Source organism: Echinops telfairi, unplaced genomic scaffold (assembly GCF_000313985.2).
Source record: "Echinops telfairi isolate 266 unplaced genomic scaffold, ASM31398v2 ScPeMD7_3509;HRSCAF=4178, whole genome shotgun sequence".
NCBI lineage: Eukaryota > Metazoa > Chordata > Mammalia > Afrosoricida > Tenrecidae > Echinops > Echinops telfairi.
In genome coordinates, this window is record NW_022107407.1 from 10,832,066 (window position 1) to 10,851,722 (window position 19,657).

At 39.9% G+C, this 19,657-nt stretch overlaps 1 protein-coding gene across 1 annotated transcript in view; it reads left to right on the forward strand.

Moving 5' to 3' along the window:
- EIPR1 (EARP complex and GARP complex interacting protein 1) overlaps positions 1-19,657 on the forward strand; it is a 263,777-nt gene that overhangs the window by 208,250 nt on the left and 35,870 nt on the right. Inside the window, exon 5 of the mRNA XM_045294272.1 lies at positions 17,180-17,279. Coding sequence (XP_045150207.1) covers positions 17,180-17,279 — 100 coding nt within the window. The remainder of the gene's footprint in view (positions 1-17,179; positions 17,280-19,657) is intronic.

Genomic DNA, 19,657 nt, shown 5'->3' on the forward strand with positions numbered 1-19,657 from the left:
TAAATATATTTGCATATGTACATGTCTTTATCTAGACCTCTACAAATGCCCTTTGCCTCCCAGCTCTTTCCTCTAGTTCCCTTGACTTTCCTCCTGTCCCACTATCATGCTCAGTCCCCACTAGGGTTTCAGCAATTCCTCTTTGTTACATTACCCTTAATCATGCCCTACCCGGCCTCCCACCCCAATTTGGATCACTTGTTGTTTGCTTGTTTCCAAAGAGAGACTACTAGTATTTGATGCAGGGCAAAGTTTTGTTGTCCAAGACTGTTGGCACTGTGTAGCACATTTGACATCCCTGGCAATATCGCTGTGATAGTACTTGTGCAAACCCAAACCAAAACACTCAAGACAACAAGTTTCCATCGAGTCAGTTCCCATGTGTATCAGCCATATGTATTACAGAGTAAGAACTGTTTTAGAGGGTTTTCTTGACTCTACTCTTTAGAGAAGCAAAGTGGAGGTGTTTTTTTATGGTACCACTGCCTGGATTCGAACATCTAACCTTTAGAGGATCATTGACTCACTGAGTCAGTTCCAATTCACAGCCACCTTAGGTGCAGCAGAAGAAAACACTGCCTAGTCCTGTAGCATCCTCATAATTGTTTTTATCTGTGAGCCTATCTGTGCAGCCAGTGTCAGGTCATCTTGTTGAGGGTTGTCCTCTTTCTCATTGCCCCTCTGTTTGACCACACGATCCTTTTTCAGGCACTGGTTTCTTCTGATAACCACATAAAATCTATTTGGGCAAAGTCTATGAAATATATTTCTGTGAGGCCACGGAGGAGGGTTTCCTTAGAAGGGTGCCAGGAGGAGAGCCAGCATTGAGTTTGTGGTGCTGGGCAGCTGTGGTTCATCTCCCGTGGTTACCAAGTCTCAGCCACAGACCACAAGCAGGGTGGCTGAGACCCCCTCCCCAGCTGCCTTATAGGCTCCAGCCTGTGGGGAGATGTTGGACTGTAGATGCTCTCTTCTGTCTCCTTAGGCTTTCAATTCCAATCAGGCTCCCAGGAGCTTCTCAGAGATTATTGCACCCCTCAAAAAGAAAATCCACTGCTATGCATCGATGCCGACTCATTGGGATCATATACATGGTTCCCAATGCTCTAACTCTATAAGGGAGCCTTGTCTTTAAGTTAGTTTCATCTTTCTTCTATTAAAGCCATTGGTGGGTTTGAATTGCTGACCTTACTGTTAACAACCCAGTGCTTACCCAACAGTGCCACCAGGGAGGTGGCCAACAGCAGGTGCCAGTTTACAAATTCTCAAGCTCCTGACCCTAATGGAGATCCAGGACAGCTTTTACAGGGTTATTTTGATATACCAGTGTACTGACTATGTACAAACATTTTCTATGTGTAATGTGTAATATGATGTTTGTACAGCATCCAAATCTCATTTAGTACTGCTTCATTGACTATTTAGTGGACATTAAGCAATGCATACCTCTAGTTGATTGTGAACCTCTTGAGCCACTAACATGCTTTCCAAGGGGCAACACTGCATATGGTTTAAGAACCGCAGATCTAATTACATCAGATAACTATTGTCATTAGGTATCACTGGCTCAGTTATGAGTTATAGTGACCTGCACCATCCCCACAACTGATATTGTGTTTGAGGCTATTGTTGCAGCCACTGTGTCACTGCTTCTCCTTGACTGTACCTCTTTTCCGCTGACCCTCTACTTACCCACGAATGATGTCTTTCTCCAGGGACTGGTCTTTCCTAATACGTGTCCAAAGTATGTGAAATTAAGTGTCATCATGATTTCTAAGGAACATCATAGCTGTACTTTTACCAAGACAAATTTGTTCTTCTGTCAGTCCCTAGTATATTCAGTTTTCTTGGCCAAGGCCATAATTCAAAGGTATAAATTTCTTCTATGGTCTTTCTTTATTCTTTCTCTAACCTTTGCATGCATATGAGGCGATTGAAAATGCCATGGACATTCTTAGGAATCTCTTAGTGAAATCACTTATCAGTTATTTTTGTGTGAATTCTTATAAAGGATAAATCACAGATGCCGTTGAAACCATAAGTTAAACTTGCCACAGGTAACCGAGGAAACTACTAGCTATCTGGGTATGCTGTTCTAATGTATAGATAAACAGTAAAATTATATTTAGTTGCATTTAAACCTTAAAATATCAGACAATAGTCATGTTTTACAATGGTCATGAAACTAACAGTATTCTTAATAACTATGAAATTTGAAGGTTGAATAAGACTTGAAGTTCTACAGTCAGTTCTGCCACTTTTAACTCTTTAATTTTGGTCTCTCAGATGTGTATTTGTTTCTTCATCAGTAAAATAAGGAAAGAATAGGATTCATCTTATTGGTTTATAGTTTATTGAAAAATAAAACACATGCCAAGGGCTTAGCACAGTATCTGGCACTTAGTAAGCAGTAAAAGTATACCTGCCTTCTCCAGGATCCCACCCAGAAATCTCATCTGGTATTGATTAAATAACCTCTCTCCTTTTTTTTCTTCTGGTTTCAGGTACTATAATTATCTTTCTCAAATGTTACTTTTGGTCTATTAGCTACTACCAAGAGATGTGTTTCCTGTTTAATTGTTACACCTAAGTTTTCATGAAATCTAGTGGCACTCCAAAGTGCTGGGCAGTAGACTACTCATCATAACTTGGCAGTTCAAATACACTCGCTGCTTCACTGGAGAAAGACAAGGCCATCTACTCCTGTAAATATTTACAGTCTGAGGATCCCTCTCTAGATTCACTCTGAGTCAGAAAGAAGACAGTGCTAATGGGCTGGGATATTTTGGTTTGAGCTAAGCTCTCGGGGCTCCCCATCACTTTCATCCTTATCCACATCACTAGGCTCTAAGAGAATGAGCATTAGGGTAGGAATCAAAAGACCTCATTTTGTCTTGATTTCTATAGCCTTAATAAATATCTCTGAGACTACCCTTTTTATCTTTAATCATTATTTTCCTGCTGGCCTTGTAGATGTCGCAGGCTCTCTCCATGTTTGTATGTATACCAGTAGTGGATAAACTTCTAAGTGTCATCTATACAGGGTAGCGTTGTTAAAGTTTCATTATTCTAAGGTCATTTCTACCCCATGCAAGTTAATTCATTTGTCTAGTCCTCCTTACGTACAATTGTTGCCCGTATCTATATAACCTGATGTGTCTTTTTTGAATGCCAATATGATGTAAGCTATCATACTAGCTCTACACCTGGACAGTGCCCAAAGTAATTATGAACCCAGTGAGGTCCACTGTGGTTCTTACACGTGTTGATTAAAGATGCTAAAGATGCCCTGTCTACACACCCAAGGACCTTATGCATGAAAGTCACCTTTCAGTTCCTGAAGGAAGTCTCAGAAATGTCACAGGTTTGTAGTACATTAGAAATAAATGAACCAAGAGTCAATGTGAGTGAAAAGTCAGCCTCACTCTAGCTGTGCGTCCTTGAGCAAGTCAGTCTTTACAAGCTTCAATTGTTTCATTTGTAATTTAGGGAAATAGTAGTATTATGCTATCCAATTAAAAGACAGCATTCACAAAACGAAGGACTCTAAGGGTGGGGGGAATTAAAAAATAACAAAACACCACCAAGGACTCTAAACTCAAGTTAGATAATGCATGTGAAAGGAAAGTGCTTTTAAAACTGAAGTAGGAGAGGTCAAAAAGTATTGCTTCAGAGTCCTAGAGACGTTAAAGTATCAAAACATACAGCTATTTTTTCTCTCGATTTATCATTCACCTAGGTCGACATACTTCTAAAGGCAGTGCCTCTGTTTCTCCAGCCTTTCTCAAGGAATGCTCTCTGCTTTGACCACATCAAAATGGCAGTTTGGGCACTTCACGGGACTCAAATCATGTTTCTTTTCAATGTTCTTTGAGTTTGGAAAACAAAAAGAAGTGTGACGGAGTAAGATCAGTGCTATAAGGTGGGTGGGTTAAGGTTTCCCAATGAAATTCTTATAGGACAACCTTTGTTACTTTTGAAGAATGAGCAGCTGTGATGACGGGGTGGGGGCGGAAAGGGGGGGGGTATCCCTTGGCATAGCTTTCCTGGTCTTTTTTCATCACTGCAATTTGTATTTTCTTAAAACTTCTTTCTAATAGGCCCCTGATCATCTTGTGCTTTTCAAGGAAACCCATGACAACGGTCCCATTGGGGTCCCAAGTACAATCGCCGTCACCTTCTGGGCTGACCTCTCTGTCTTTAATTTAACTGGCCCAGCAGATCTGCTCAGAAACCACTGTTTTGACTAGACCTTGCTCTCTGGGTCATATTGGTAAATCCAAGACTTGTCCCTGGTAACACTTTTAGTCCATCCAATTAAATGGTCTTCATTTGTCATGATCTTGCTTAAAAGACTCATGGAAAGATCAACTCTTTGAACTAGCTGATCTTTACACAACCTTTGACATTACTGAGCTGCAAGTTTGCTGAGAGGAAGGTGTTAACTTAAGATGGAAAATGCTGACCCCTTTGACATCTCAGTTTCAGTACCTAATGCATCTATGTTAGTTCTACAGTCTTCCCCTTCTGTTTCTAGACTTCAGGCATGTTTTTCCCTTTCATGGTTCATCTTTTAGGTCTTATTGACCTTCTTAAAAACAGTAGATCCATAAAAACACTGTTTTTATTTTCCTGAGGAGCAGCATTCTTATAAACTTGCTGTAAAGTTTTAATGACTTGGGAATATGTCCACTTGAGTTTTGTTAAAAATTGGGTATTAGTCCTTAACTCGAAATTATTTTTTCCAAACATAAAATGTATTCTATGTTTTTAAAGGCAGCTGTCACTGCTAAGATACCTTTATTACTGGAAGAACTTGTCAAAGCCGTTCACCAATCACAGAGAAGTGGTTTGTTTGTTTTTTCTTTTAATTTTTTAAATTATAAATTAGGTGATGTTTTACAGAGCAGATAATCAGTTTTGCATTCAACAGTTCATGCACATCTTGTTTTAACTCCTTTATTATAGTCCTCCCAATGTAATTTCATTTACCCTACTTCTTCCCTGTGTTTCTGATCTTTACCCCTCCTTCTTTCCTAACACTGTATTTTGTCCTTGATATGCCTGCCTTTTTCATCTTAAATAGGTGATGATTCTAACACAGGGTTAATTCCATCCCAGCCCCGAAGGATGACTGAAGGCTGCATTTCACCCCCATTCTTGAAAGATATTTTCTGGGGATAGTATTCGCTGATGGTTTTTGTTTTGCTTTAGCATTTTTAATATGTCATTCCCGTGCCTCCTGGCCTCCAGTAATTCTGAGAAGAAATTAGCACTTACTAAAGATCCTTTTTACGTGACTGCTTTCTCTCAATGCTTTCAGGATTCTCTCCTTAGTTGTGAGAGTCTAACTATGATATGTCTTGGTCTAGAACTCTGAGTTTATCTTACTTTGGATTCTTTGAACTTGGATTTGAAGATTCATATCCTTCATCAGATTAGGGAAATTTTATGTCTTTATGGCTTCAAATAATTTTTCTGCGCATGTCTCTCTTTCATTTCCTGGAATTCCAATGCCACATATTATAGTTCCTTAGTCATTGTTCCATAATTTTGTTCATCTGTGCTCAGCCTTCTTGAGCCTCTATTCTTGTTATTCTTCCACATATGTAATTTTAACTATCATATCCTCTAATTTGCTGATCCATCTGTGTGATTAAATCTGTTGACAAGTCTTCTCATTTCAGTTATTGTTTCTTTTAGTTATGACATCTTTTATTTTTCAGAACCTCATTTTGTTTTTTCATTGTTTTCCTTTTTTTTTTTTTTTGCCTCTTTATGTTCTCCATTAGGTCTTTAATTATGTTGGTTTTTTTTTAACGTTGAAAAAGTATGTATTTAGCATTATCCAGCTGGGCTCACTTTAGATGATTCCGGTTTTGTTGGCCACATCTAAAGCGTCATAGTCAGGAGCCAGTCGAACACATGCCTTCTTCTCACCGTCAGGCCTGATCAAGGTGTTGACCTTGGCCACGTCAATGTCATAGAGCTTTTTCACAGCCTGTTTGATCTGGTGTTTGTTGGGTTTGACATCCACAGTGAACACAAGTGTGTTGTTATCTTCGATCTTCTTCATGGCAGACTCTGTGGTTAAGGGGAACTTGATGGCATAATGGTCCAGCTTATTTCACCTAGGGGTGCTCTTCCATCTTGGGCCGCTGGAAGGAGAGTGACGTGCGGATCTTCTTTTGTGTGTGGCTGTGGACGCCTTTCAGCACGGCCTTCTTGGCTTTTAAAGGCTTTGCTTTGGCTTCCGTTTTGGGAGGGGCAGGAGCTTCCTTCTTCGCCTTCAGCGCCATCTTCGTGAAAAGGCTAATTATGTTTAATGTTATTGTATTGTCATTTTTTTCCTCCAGTTTTTGATCTCCTGTAGAAGCACTTTCATTTCCTTTGTCATGTTTATTTAGATGGTCATTGTTTCTCTATTCTTGATGTAACTTGTTACTTTTATTGAGGGATTGGAATTTTAAGGGTGTTAACTTTCTTACTTCTCTTTAGTAGTCTGCTAAAAACTCTTCACCATGTTGAGTTTTCAGCCTTTTATTATTATTTTTTTTCTCTTTGTGTGATAGCCCCCTTTCTCTCCCTGGTTTAAGTATGGTTTGAAAGTTTTAGATCTTGGTTTAAACTTTTAGTCTCTCCCAAACATACACTGACACTCAGACAAGATATCGTGTCCTAATCCGTCTGTCCACCAGGTGGGCTCAGTCCTCTCTGTCTGTTCCTAAGTTTCTGTGACTACATTTTCAGGTGGAGAACCCCCAACCCAGAGGGTCCCCTTCATGGTGGGTGTTGCCCCTTGGTTTTTCCTTAGGCACCCTTCCCTGCTGTGTGGGGGTCTGCTTCTTTCTGAGAAAGAAAGAAGGGGAGACATCAGCAGACTTTCTTGTCTGGGGAGGAGGAAAGAATGAGACTCTTCAGAAGAAGGTCCAAGCGTTCAGTCTATGTGGTTTCAGAGAACCTGTGGTTATGGGGCAGTCTTATGTAGCTCTCCTCCTGGTCCTAGTGTAGGGGACTTTCTGTAGCAGTTCAGATCTGTCCAGGAGCCAGTAGTTACTGGGTGCTCTGAATGGACCCTCCTGACAGTCTACCTTATTGCTATCAGAACCTGCCCCATAGTATGTTTAGCTGTGGATGTAGTCTCCGCTAAATCTGCCTGCTTAGAGTAGTCTTAGCAGTCTTTAGCACTAACTGAAAGGGGTGAGTAGACTCAAGGTGATGCTCTGTCCAGTTGGTTTCAGAGACCTAAGCTGTAGGATGCCCAGGAGGCAGGTAGAATGCTGACTGGAGGGACAGACTTGACTCCAGGGACTCTGTAGCAGTTCACTATCAACTTGCCGGTGATATTGTAGGTGCTCGGGCAGTCTAGGGATGGACTTGTAATTTTGAATGTACTCCCAAGGAGTTGTATTGATAGCACAGCTCATCCCCACCCCTACCCGTGGCTATGGATGGAACCTTCATTCAAGATGTATGCTTCGTAGTTCAAGGCAGCTGCAGACAGCAGTCCTTAGTACCAATGGGAAGGGGGAACAGGCAAACCTAAACTGACTCCCCAAAGATCTGTCCTGGTAATTTCAGAGGTCTGAGCTGTGGTGTACTCAGCAAGACAGGTAGAGTGTTGACTAGGAGGACAGACCACACTTGGGAGTCTTCTGTAACAATTTACAGTAGGCTTCCAGCCTCTCGTGCTTAGGTTTTAAGATTCTGAACAAAAGTACATCAGTACAGAGGTGCTGGCACACTGCAAACAGACCCCAGGGAATTTCTGCCTTGTTGATTTCAGAGTAGAAAATTGGAGTCCTGTCTGTTTGTACAGGCAGCGGGTATGATAGATAGTAGGGAGGCGGCTCTTTTTCTGGGGTCCCTTTCCCAGTTCCCAGCATCCCTAGCCACATGGCTGGGGAGAGGGTCAAGGACTTTGAGAGAAGCAGTCTGCTTACTACATGCAACATGCTGACTTGTTGAGTCTTGCCTGTCTGTAGCTTCCTGTGCTTCCCTCTGCTCCCCAAATTCAGAGTCTCTTAAATTTGAGTGCCATTTCTTTGTTGTTTTTCTTATGTTTGTTTGTGGGGGAGGGTTGGAAACATGATGTTTATGCTCCCATCTTCCAAGAATTCCAAATTAATACTGTTTTTTTTTTACATACAAACCCTCTTGAGTGGCTTATTAAATAAGCCAGCCTTGTATGTGCACTTTTCTAACTTTGTTGTTAGGTGCCACCACATTAGCAATGACCCGTAGTGACCCCATGCACAACACTATGAAACACTACATGGTCCTGAACCATCCTTACAATTATTCCTATGCTCATTCCTAACTGTTTATCTATTTTTGCTGTGGTTGGTGTTTGGAATATGCCAATACATAAAACACACAATTTACACTCCAAAATACTTACAATTTAGCAAGGAATCCAGTCATTGAATAATTACCAATATGCTAAACATATGAATGGGTGCCAGTGGCTATAAAAGATAGTCCTAATGTTCTGCCAAGGGCTGGGACAGCTTCCTGGAGGAAGTCATGTTTAATCCAAGCTCTGAAGGGTTGGCCAGGTTAAGATGGATAATGAGTTGACACTCACTGTTTTTCTCACTGAGAAGTTTGCTTTGATTTTACCCTAATCTGCAAAGTATTCATTGTAGTATAAGTGACTGTTCTTTCCAGCTTTCCGTTGTGGTGTTAAAAAAAATAATGGCACAAGTCGTGCAATTTCAGATCTTTGGAATTTACAGGATCCTGATGTACTTTTGTTCAGAATCTTAATTGTCTCTCTTGATCCTCCCACTCTTTGCTTTACATTTATTCCAACAAGAACCATAGAGCCTCAGACCTTGTTTAGAGGATCACCTGTTGTTACTTTGAAAATGTATAGCCACACTCAAGTGTTTTTCCCGACACTAAGTACCATGTTTTTTAATGGGCCCACATAGATAACATGCAAATGCATAGGACATATAGGAAGCTAACACATGAAGGGTTGCATGGATTAGGGGGGGAAAAAAGTTTAACATGCACATTACTTGCACAAAAATACCATACATTTTTGTGTATATTTAGTTGGTTCCATATACCAATAATAGCAGGAATAAGTTTTATTTGGTCTCTCCAAAGGCGAGTACTGATAGCACCATGCACCCAACCAGTCCAGGTTACAACTTTTCATTCCAGTTTGGTGAACTCCGCTAGGCCTCTTAGACGGAGCTGTGCCATCCTTCCATGGACTTAATTAGTAGAAAGTCTTAGGTAGCGTTTCTTCTCAAAACGAAATTTGCTTCTGCTTTGTAGTGTTCTTAACAGTTGTCCTTATAACCTCAGGATACTCGGGTTGACCTTTAGAACAAAGGTAGCCCATTTGGGTTCTCGCGAAATCCACATTTCATAGAATGTTCACCTGTAAGAACACAAGACCAAGTTGTTTTCTTAAGTAAATCTATAATAACTCCTGTACTCTTTAAGACTTGTTTTGCCTTTTTTTAAAAATTATTTCATATTTTCCTTTTTAGGTATGAAAAGTTACTTCTATAACCCCTTTAGATTGATTTTCTTGTATCCTCTGATAATATTACTGGGAAACATAAGCTTTCTCTTAGAGAACCATATCCCTTGGCCCACACAAAAGCAGAGAGAAAATCTGTTGGATGAAGAGGGGAAAATAAAAGGAAAAGTTCTCCACAGGTTCCAGAAGGAAATCCTTTTACCTCTTCTTCTTTCCTTCCACTCCAGAAACAAAACTAGACTGAGGTGCCCCACTTTCTTTAGCCAAGGGAAGTCTTCATTGCAGTGACCACATTCTGAAGGAAGATGTTCTCCGAAGTCTGCTACTTCTTCACATATCCTGTTACCTTTTTGTTTAGTTTGCAGAGGTGCGCATGTGACTCACCTTTGCCTTCTCTAACTTTAGAATCGACACTTAATCAAATGTGTATCCATATATTTTGCTAAGTGAAAAGATGCTTCCCAGGGGCACCTAATATTAAGTTTCAAGACTTTGTAATAAGTGCTCAGAAGTAGTGGAGCTGATGTATATTGATACTGACCAGCAGGCAGAGTCTCTAGCACTAATCTAGTGGGTTATACGGGAAATTGGGTGGATATAATTATAATATATTGCCCGCCGCCTGAGAGTGACAAAGAGGGGCTTTCCCGGTTGTGGTGGAAGCCTCACTCTGGAAGTGTATTGTGGCCAGTCAGTAAGAGCCTAGGAAGATTGGGGAGTGGGAAGGCTGGGGAGTGGTATATTCTGCTTGTACCATGCCGCTCTCTCTCATAATGGCCCTTTCTGTGATGCCAAAGATCTAAATATTTATCGTAAAATGTCTTTTAAAAATTGTTCTAGGTGCAAAGAGCTCTTGCTTGTTCCATGACAAAAGCTTCTTCCCTGGCTTTTTCAATATTGAGGGTGGTCCTTTTTCCTTACTCATTGTTGGTATTTTTATCTTTATATTACTGCTGTTTTATCCTTACCACGTTGTTTCATTTTTGTTCTTTATTGTTTCTTTTGGGTTTGCCAGTTTGCAAAGCAAAGAAAGAGTGGCTGCATTGAGATCATAATTGATGCGAGCATTTGTAGAGGATGTAGGGACATGAGAAGATGGGGAGGTGAGGGGATTTCAGAAGTAAACAGTGAAGAGGGGCGGGGGAGTGAACACTGGAACTGAAGGTGATTACACAACTCATTGTAAAGGTGATTTAATCATAGGGCGGGGGAGAAATGTTCTGAAGTTGATTGTGGTAATGATTGTACAATTTTTCTTGATATGATTGAATGGTTGAATTGTGTAATAAGTGGATTAAGTTCCAATAAAACTGTTGAAAAATTTTTTTAATTTAGAAATCAAAATCTCCACAAGCTAAAAAATAATAATAAAATAAAACATCTTTAATGATTTGTTCTAGTATCTGTCATTCAGTATGATACTTCCCATAGTACAGCTTAAGATTCACTTTATCTGTAGTATGTAAAGTAGATTTATTTTTACAGTATTTTATTCATGCATTTCTTTTTTGTTGATCTTTAAGTATGTTTAAAATTTAGCCATCTGAAATCCTGAAGCCTAGATTATTCTCAATAATTTGAGAACTCTTGATCACTGAGATAAAACATCAAAATTTTAAAACTAAATTAGTAACTTTAGATGGAAACGTTTCTAAAATTTACTTTGATATTTATGACTTTTTTTAAACAGAGCTCATCGAACATAAGTCACAAGGACTTTTAATCATGATTAAGAACAATTACTCACACAAGCAATAATACTGTGTTGCCCTTAGGGCTTTACAGAGTATACACTCCTGTTTCAAATTCAATGCAGCATGAAATGTTCCCATCTTATTCTTTTTGCGTCCTATGTTTTGCTTACTTCTTTCTCAAGTATTCAGTTTATACAGCTTACTCTATTACCATTTTCTACTTAAAACAACCCCTCTCCTTTTATAACCCATTGATTTTGTTCTCTTGTCGACTTAAAAAGTAGACGGCCAATCATTTGCTGGGTAAGGAAGAAGTAAAGAATATTTCTGAGTAAGGACCTAAGATAGATTCATGTCTCCATGAATATACATAATATATATTATGTATATATAATGAGTATGAGATTTATTGCATGAACTTTGCTTGTTAAAGTACTTTAAAACTTCTTTGTATTAGTCTGGGTACATTAGAGAAACAAATCCACAGAAACTCATATGTATAAGAGATAGTTTTATATAAAGGGTAAGTGCACATCAAGAAAACATCCCAACCCAGTGCTGCCAAAGCCCACAAGTCCAACATTGGCCTATATGTCCAACACCAATTCACAAACTCCTCTTCCATCTCACAAAACACACACAATGATGCCAACTGCAGGAGGAAAGCCAAATCAGTGAATGTGTAAGCAACTCAGCGCTAGCAGGGGTCTCTGCACAGCTGTTTCAGCACCCAGGGGTGCAACAGTGTAGGTCCATTTGGCTTCTCCACAGGGATGTCTTGCAGGAAGTGAGCTTTGCCAGCTGAAGCAGGGAACTGGCTAAGGCAGCTGCACCCTGGTCCGACCATCAGAAAGCAAGAGACCCGAGAACTTGAAAGGCAAGGCTCACTGAGCCATTTATCCCTCCACCCTTCAATTAACTCCACATGTGTTTATCGGCCAGGTTGGCACAATAAACTTTAACTATCGCATTCTTGTTTTAGGATGGTTTTTATTTTCCATTCCTCATATAGGACTATGTTGTTGTTCTGTCCTATTGAGTCAATTCTGACTCACAGTTATCCTACCTGTGAGGAAGAACTGCACCACTGAGGTTTCTTGGTTATAACATTTAGGCGAGCAAGCATATACATCTTTCTCTCTTGTTGAATTCCTTGGGTGGGTTTGCAGTGCCAAATGGTTAGTAGCCAAGTACTTAACTAAATTGACTTTAAGGTAGTCCCACTTCTTAAGAAGAATCTCCACTCTTACCTAGAAATCTTCCTTCTTTCTTAGAATTTATTGGCTAATATTTATTAAGTAGTGAGTACCTCCAAATCTTTATGGTTATTTTTGGGAGCATAAAACTGATTTAATAAGTTTAGTCTATTCTTTAAAAGCCTTTAGTTTGCCTAGGAAAACCTTAGTGAATCTAGTGTTAAGGAAGGCAGCCACGATAGATAAGTCATTAAAAGTCCTTTTCAGGGTCATCTAGTTCCACAAAGACAGTGAGATAGGATGATGTTGAAAATGACATTCACAAGAGCAGATCACTGACAATTTGAGAGGGAAAAAAATTCGTCATACCCTAATTAAAGAGGACCTACTGTATATACTTAAGTGTAAGTTGACCTGAATATCAGTCGAGGTACCAAATTTTACCACAAAATGCATAAAAATGTGCTGAAAAACTTGACTTATACATGAGTATATATGGTACTATTAACAGCATAAATAATAGCTGACACTATAGAATCTCAAATGGTTCAGCTTCCACAATTCTGACTGAAAAATTAAAGCCGAGCAAACTTTTTGCTGAATATGTGCCAAAATCATATGTCTTGGTCAGCTGTAGAGAAGAGCAGAGCTTTAAATGGAGATTTAAAAACACGTGGTATCAATATCTTGAAGCATTAATGTCTTGTGAGAATTGTAATAGGAGATGAAACATGGCTTTACCAATACAATATTGGAGAGAAAGTACCATCAAAGCAGTGGCTGCCAAGAGGTGGACAGTGATCTCACAGAGCCAAAAATGGACCAGGCAAGAGTAAATATCATGGCAACAATTATTTAGGACGCTCAAGGCATTCTGCTTGTTCACTTTCTGGAGGACCAAAGAACCATAACATCTGCCTTTTGTTTTTGTTTTTAATCATTTTATTGGGGCTCGTACAATTCTTATCACAATCCATACATACATCCATTGTGTCAAGAACATATGTACATTTTTGCCATCATCATTCTCAAAATATTTGCCTTCTACTTGAGCCCTTAATATCGGCTACTCATTTTCCCCCTCCCTCCTCACTCCCCCCTCCCTCATGAACCCTTCATAATTCATAAATTATTATTTTGTCATATGTTACACGCTGCCGACTCCCCCGCCCCTTCTCTGCTGTCCATCCCCCATGGAGGAGGCTATACGTAGATTCTTGTAATTGGTTCCTCCTTTCTACGCCACATTCCCTCCACCCTCCAGGCATCGCCACTCTCACCACTGGTCCTGAAGGAGTCATCTGTCCTGGATTCCCTGTGTTTCCAGTTCCTATCTGTACCAATGTACATCCTCTGGTTTAGCAAGATTTGTAAGGTAGAATTGGGATCATGATAGTCCGGGGAGGAAGCATTTAAGAACTAGAGGAAAGTTATATGTTTCATAGTTGCTACCCTGCACCCTGACTGGCTCATCTCCTCCCCACAGCCCTTCAGTAATGGGGTGTCCAGTTGCCTACTGATGGGCTTTGAGTCTCCACTCGGTACTCACCCATCTTTACAATGATATGATTTTTTTGTTCTTTGATGTTTGATAGCTGATCCCTTCGACAGCTCGTGGTCACACAGGCTGGTGTGCTTCTTCCATGTGGGCTTTGTTGCTTCTGAGCTAGTTGGCCGCTTGTTTATCTTCAAGCATTTATGACCCCAGGCGCTATATCTTTTGATAGCTGGGCACCATCAGCTTTCTTCACCACATTTGCTTATGCACACGTTTGTCTTCAGTGATTGTATCAGGAAGGTGGGCACCCACTGGTATGATTTTTAGTTCTTTGATGCCTGATAAATGGTCCCTTCTACACCTTGTGGACAACATCTGCCTTTTATGAGTGTTTTGAGAAAGTTAACCAAAGCTCTAACAGAAAAAAATGTGCAGGAAAACTTCACCTGAGAGTCCTCATCATAGCAATGCTCCTGCTCCTTCCTCTCATTTCTGCTTGCTTCCTAATCTTAAACAATATATTGAACCCATTGTTCTTTGAGTAACGTAAAAACATTGTATTGACATGATTAAATTCCCAGTTCTTTAGGGATGGACTAAATGACAGATATCACTGCTTACAAAAATGTCTAGAACTTGATGGAGTTTATGTTGAGTAATAAAATTTATGTTTCTTATTTTATGTTTTAATTTAATTTTCCAAAAGCATTTTGAAGTCCCCTCATAACAGTGAAGTCTATGTCTAATTAAGATCAGCATTCCTGTGATCTTTGTGCTAAATATTGCTCTTCAGAGTTTTTTTTGGAGTATTTTTAAACTTTAAATGCAAAAATATATATATGGTTTTGAATTTTATTAGTGCTATGATTAAAGGTAATAATAGCCTCACTGAAAGTCTTGACATGACAGTTTAAGGGACATTCACCTAAGGGTGCCCTAATCAATTGTATTATGTTCGTCTTGAAAAAGAAGTATTACCATCCTGTGTTGATGCCATCTGTAATTCTAAACCATAGTACTTAGTCACTCAATATTAGAGTATAAAATTAAATGCTCCTCATAATACGCAGTTGAATATTTTCTTCAGGGAAGACAAGATCTGTTATTAGTGGGTAAACTATTTGATCTGTTTATGGCTTTACCACAAAGATGATGCGATTTTTTTTTTCTTTCTTTCTGTAATTGTGTAAATATGCATTGTATCAGGATATTCTGACTGGGAGTATGGGGAAACTTTAACCCCAGTTGACTGAAACACAGGAAACTTATTGCCTTGCATAACAGGGAATCCAGAGACAGGGCCTGCTATGTCAGACTTTCAGCTCCCACAAAGTCGACAGCTCAACATTATCAGGGAGAAAGATGAGGCTTTCTGCTCCATAGAGGTTTATAGGCCCAGGAAACCCTGCTACTCTGGCCTGTAGTATGGCCGTGAGTCAAAATTGACTTGATGACAGTGAGTTTGGTTCTTTAGTTTGCCCCCCGCCCCCCCATCCCATTCTATTAGTTCCATCCTCCTTTCTTCTCCAGTATTTGGCTTAATCAGTTAATATCTGCACTAGCCACCCAGGGCTACCATAACAAATGACCACAAACTTAGTAGCCTCAAATAACAAATTTATTTTCTCACTGTTCTGAAAGTTGTTAGAAATCTGAAATTTCTAGAGAAATAATACTTCACCTTTTCAATTTCTAGTAGATCCAGGTGTTCTCTTTTTCTAACTGTGTTGTTCTAACCTCAGCCTCCAGTTTTATGTGGCCTTCCCCTTGTTTCTTCTTCTGGACATGTGTGACTCACATCTCTCTCCACCTTTCTCTCTCATAAATGGGAACCTGTCATTGCATTAAGGTTCTGCCTCATTGATCCAGGATGAACTCATCTGGAGATCATTAATGTCGGCAAACCCTTTCTCAAATAAGTTAACCCTCACACTTTCCAGGAGCTTGATGGGCACTTATCTTTCGGCGGACCACCATCCAATCCACTACAGCAGCCCACCCCAAATCGCAGTCTTTACAGGGGCACAGGTCTTTCCCTCTAGTTCCCTAACAGTTTCCCGGCCCTATGCCACTGTCACCCTATCGGCAAGCGTCTCTTGATGGCTTATTGGTGAGCATTGGTCCACATGTCCATTCTTAAATCAGCTGTTGGCAAGGCGAATGAATGACTTTGGGACTACCCGCTTAGAATAAATATTTAGGATGAAGACTGATGTGGGTGAAACCATGGCAGTGTTCATCGTGTGCATTATCCAATACTAATGTTAGCAATTATTTCTAATGTCTAGTAGTCATGGAAAAATTTTGATTAATCAAGACGACTGTGTGTATAAGCTTTTAGGTGAAAATTTAGGTATCTCATACAAGGGGCTACTCTCCGCCAAACGGATTGTTTTTTCAAAGCTATGTATTTCAATTTTTTTTCCAAAACAACCTATCGCCTTCAAAGCACTTTCCATTAAACTTAATGCATTTGTCAAATCTGTGATTCCATTCTTGGAAATAATTTCCAAACTCATCTGTTTGGATGACTGACAGCACCTCCCTCGATTTTTTTCTTCACCTCTTTTATGTCGTCAAATCGCTGTCCTTTCATGTCCTTCTTCATTCATGAAAACAAAAAGAAGTTGCACAGAGCCGGGGGTTTTTTTGCCCCAAACTGGCACACTGAGATGGCTGCATGAACTGGTGCATTGTCGTGGTAGCAAAACCAATCCCCTGTCTGCCACAAATCAGGCCTTTTTTGTCATACATTGTTAGGCAATCTTTTCAGAACCTTTAAATAGAAAGCTTGACTAACAGTCTGACCTGGTGGAATGAACTCCAAATGCACTACAAGTTGACATTTTCATCTGCCGGGGAAGTTGACAGATGCCCAGAATAAGGTTTGTTACCATTCAACATTTCACCATTTGGGAAACAAGAAAACCACTCTTACACTTGAGTTTTTCCCAAGCGCTGTCTTTGTGAGCTGTGTTCCACATCACAACAGTTTATGCACATTTTTCCTGAGCAGTAACCAAGATTTCACAGCCATACGCTGTTCTCTTAAATCAACCATCGAAAAAAACGAGGCTTGAGCAAAACTGCTTTTATGAAAAAATTCACTGTGACCAGATAGAACCTTCTCAGGGGTGCCACTGAGCGCACCAACTCAGAGCGATTGCCTGTGTAGCGGGGTAAAATGTGTACTAGGAAAGCTCCCCTCTGCCCAGCACAATTCCGGAGTTGTTTTTTGTTTTTTTGGGGGGGAGCTCTTTTATTAATATCTGATCTATCTCTTTCTCAGCGTTGCATGGGAGCCAATGGGAGATGGCAAAAAAATCATTTCTTTGGCGGATAACCATATCTTGCTGTGGGATTTACAAGAAAGCTCAAGCCAAGCTGTGGTAAGCATTATAAATTGTATGTATACACTGGCGTGTGCATGTGTGTGTGTAAATTAAACCTTCAGGCTGAATTCAGAATATGCCTCTTCATTCATAATTTTGACATTAATTATGAAATAATAAATGAATAAACAGAGTCATCAATCAAGGAATTGAGGGAAATCAATGCCAGATTTAGGACTCAGGCTCTGCACAAACATTAGGACCTCTGATAGTTGCTTTAACTCTTTAAGAAGAAGAATGTCTAAGAGCATATTCATCTGTTTAAAGTATATTATTGTTTTAATGAATGGATTTTAAAAACATATTTGATTAAAATATGACTTCCAAGAAGTAGAGGCAGTTATAAAATATTCACTTAGTACTGCCTAGCTAGCTCTTTTATTGTAACTGCATGAATATGTACAATAATCACTATGACCAGGTTTCCTCTAAGTCTGTTTTCCTTTCACTTGCGTTTACATACATAAACCTGAAATCCCATATGAATGTAGATATACACCATGAAACCTAAGCTTGTCTCCCATTCACTTACATTTATATACATGTAATCCCATGTAAATGTATACACATATCAATACACTGTGAAAACTTTCTAAATAAGAACATGTGCAAGGCAGAAACTTGTCAGAGAAGAAAACTCATATTTTCAGCCATAGAGAGTAAGAGAAAAATGGCAAAACTTCACCCTATTGAGCAAAACCTTGTGAGACCCAGCAAAGCAAGGCAGTCCTGTTGAATTCTGGCTCTCGTGGGTTTTACTGTAAATATTATTTTCATATATATATGTATTTTTCAAGTTATATCACCTATTTATGTGGTACTTGACTACTAGGACCTACACACAAGGCTTCTCTCCTGTTCTGTGTGGCAGTTTACAGCTCATTTCATAACGTATAATGTATTTTTCCTAGTATGAAAAATAGTCCTGTCTTCACAATTCCCCTCTAAAAACTAACCAAACCTGCTTGTTTGCAGATCTTGTTGGACATTTACCATTTATTTTCTTTAGAACCACTTTGTTTTCAAATGTTCATCCTTCTGAATGTTTTGTCCTTCAAAGAGCAAATAATCCTAATGGGTACGATGTACTTTTTTTATGCTTGATTAAAGTTTATCTTTTAAAATACAGCTTTTCATGCATCTCTAACTGTATTACAGTTTTTTTATTCTAAATGACTTTAGAGAACAAAACCAACCATAAATATTTGTAATGAGAGCCTTTAGTGTCATCTGGGCAGCTGGGTGGCGCACTTGGTTAAGTGCTCAACTGCTCGTTGAAAGGTGGGCTGTTTGCACCCACCCAGAAGCACCTCAAAAGAAATAGCAACGATGAAATGTATAACTTTCCTCTAGTTCTTTAATGCTTCCTACCCCCACTATCATGATCCCAATTCTACCTTATAAATCTGGCTGGACCGGAGGATGTACATTGGTACAGATAGCAACTGGAAACACATGGAATCCAGGATAGATGACTCCTTCAGGACCAGTGGTGAGGGGGGTGATGCCTGGAGGGTGAAGGGAATGTGGGGTAGAAAGGGGGAACCAATTACAAGAATCTAAGTATTGCCTCCTCCCTGGGGGGATGGACAGCAGAGAAGAGGGTGGAGGGAAACATAAGACAGTGTAACTTATGACAAAACTATAATAATTTATGAACTATGAAGGGTTCGTGAGGGAGGGGGGAGGGGGGGGGGAAATGAGCAACTGATATTAGGGGCTAGAGTGGGAGGCAAATGTTTTGAGAATGATGAGGGCAACAAATGTGCATATGTGCTTGACACAATGGATGTGTGTATGGATTGTGATGGGAATTGTACGAGCCCCCAATAAAATAATAATTTAAAAAAAGATTACACATGGTCTTGAAAACCCTGTTCTACTCTGTGCCCCGAGTCAGCTATGACTCAGACAATAGTGGTGCTACTAGATGCACCGGAGGCTTCAGGCCATTCCTCTCTCAGTTCTTGTCACGCTTGTAAGAAAGAATGCAGACGAGAGGCAGGAAAAACGTTTGATGGAGTGAGTGAGTTTATTTAAGAGCGATGTCTAGTATGGCTTGCATGGAGGGCATCGTACCTACTCTGAGGAAATACCATAGACGGAAACCCAAGTTGTGTTGCACTGCCGACAGTGTCCTACTTCTCTTGACCAGCTCTTCTTAGTGTACTTCCCCTTCACAACCGTTGCATGCACCCCCAAAGTACAGAACCCAAGCGTCAACTCAGTTATTTTCAGGGCTGCGCACCTTTTCAGTACACGCTCTCTTACTGCTGTCCCCTCCCGTGTTGGGAATTTCTTCCCTTTTAAAGATTATTGGTAAAGGAGTGTGTCTTCTCTGCCATTCATCTCCTTCTGTGATGGGCTTCCTTCCT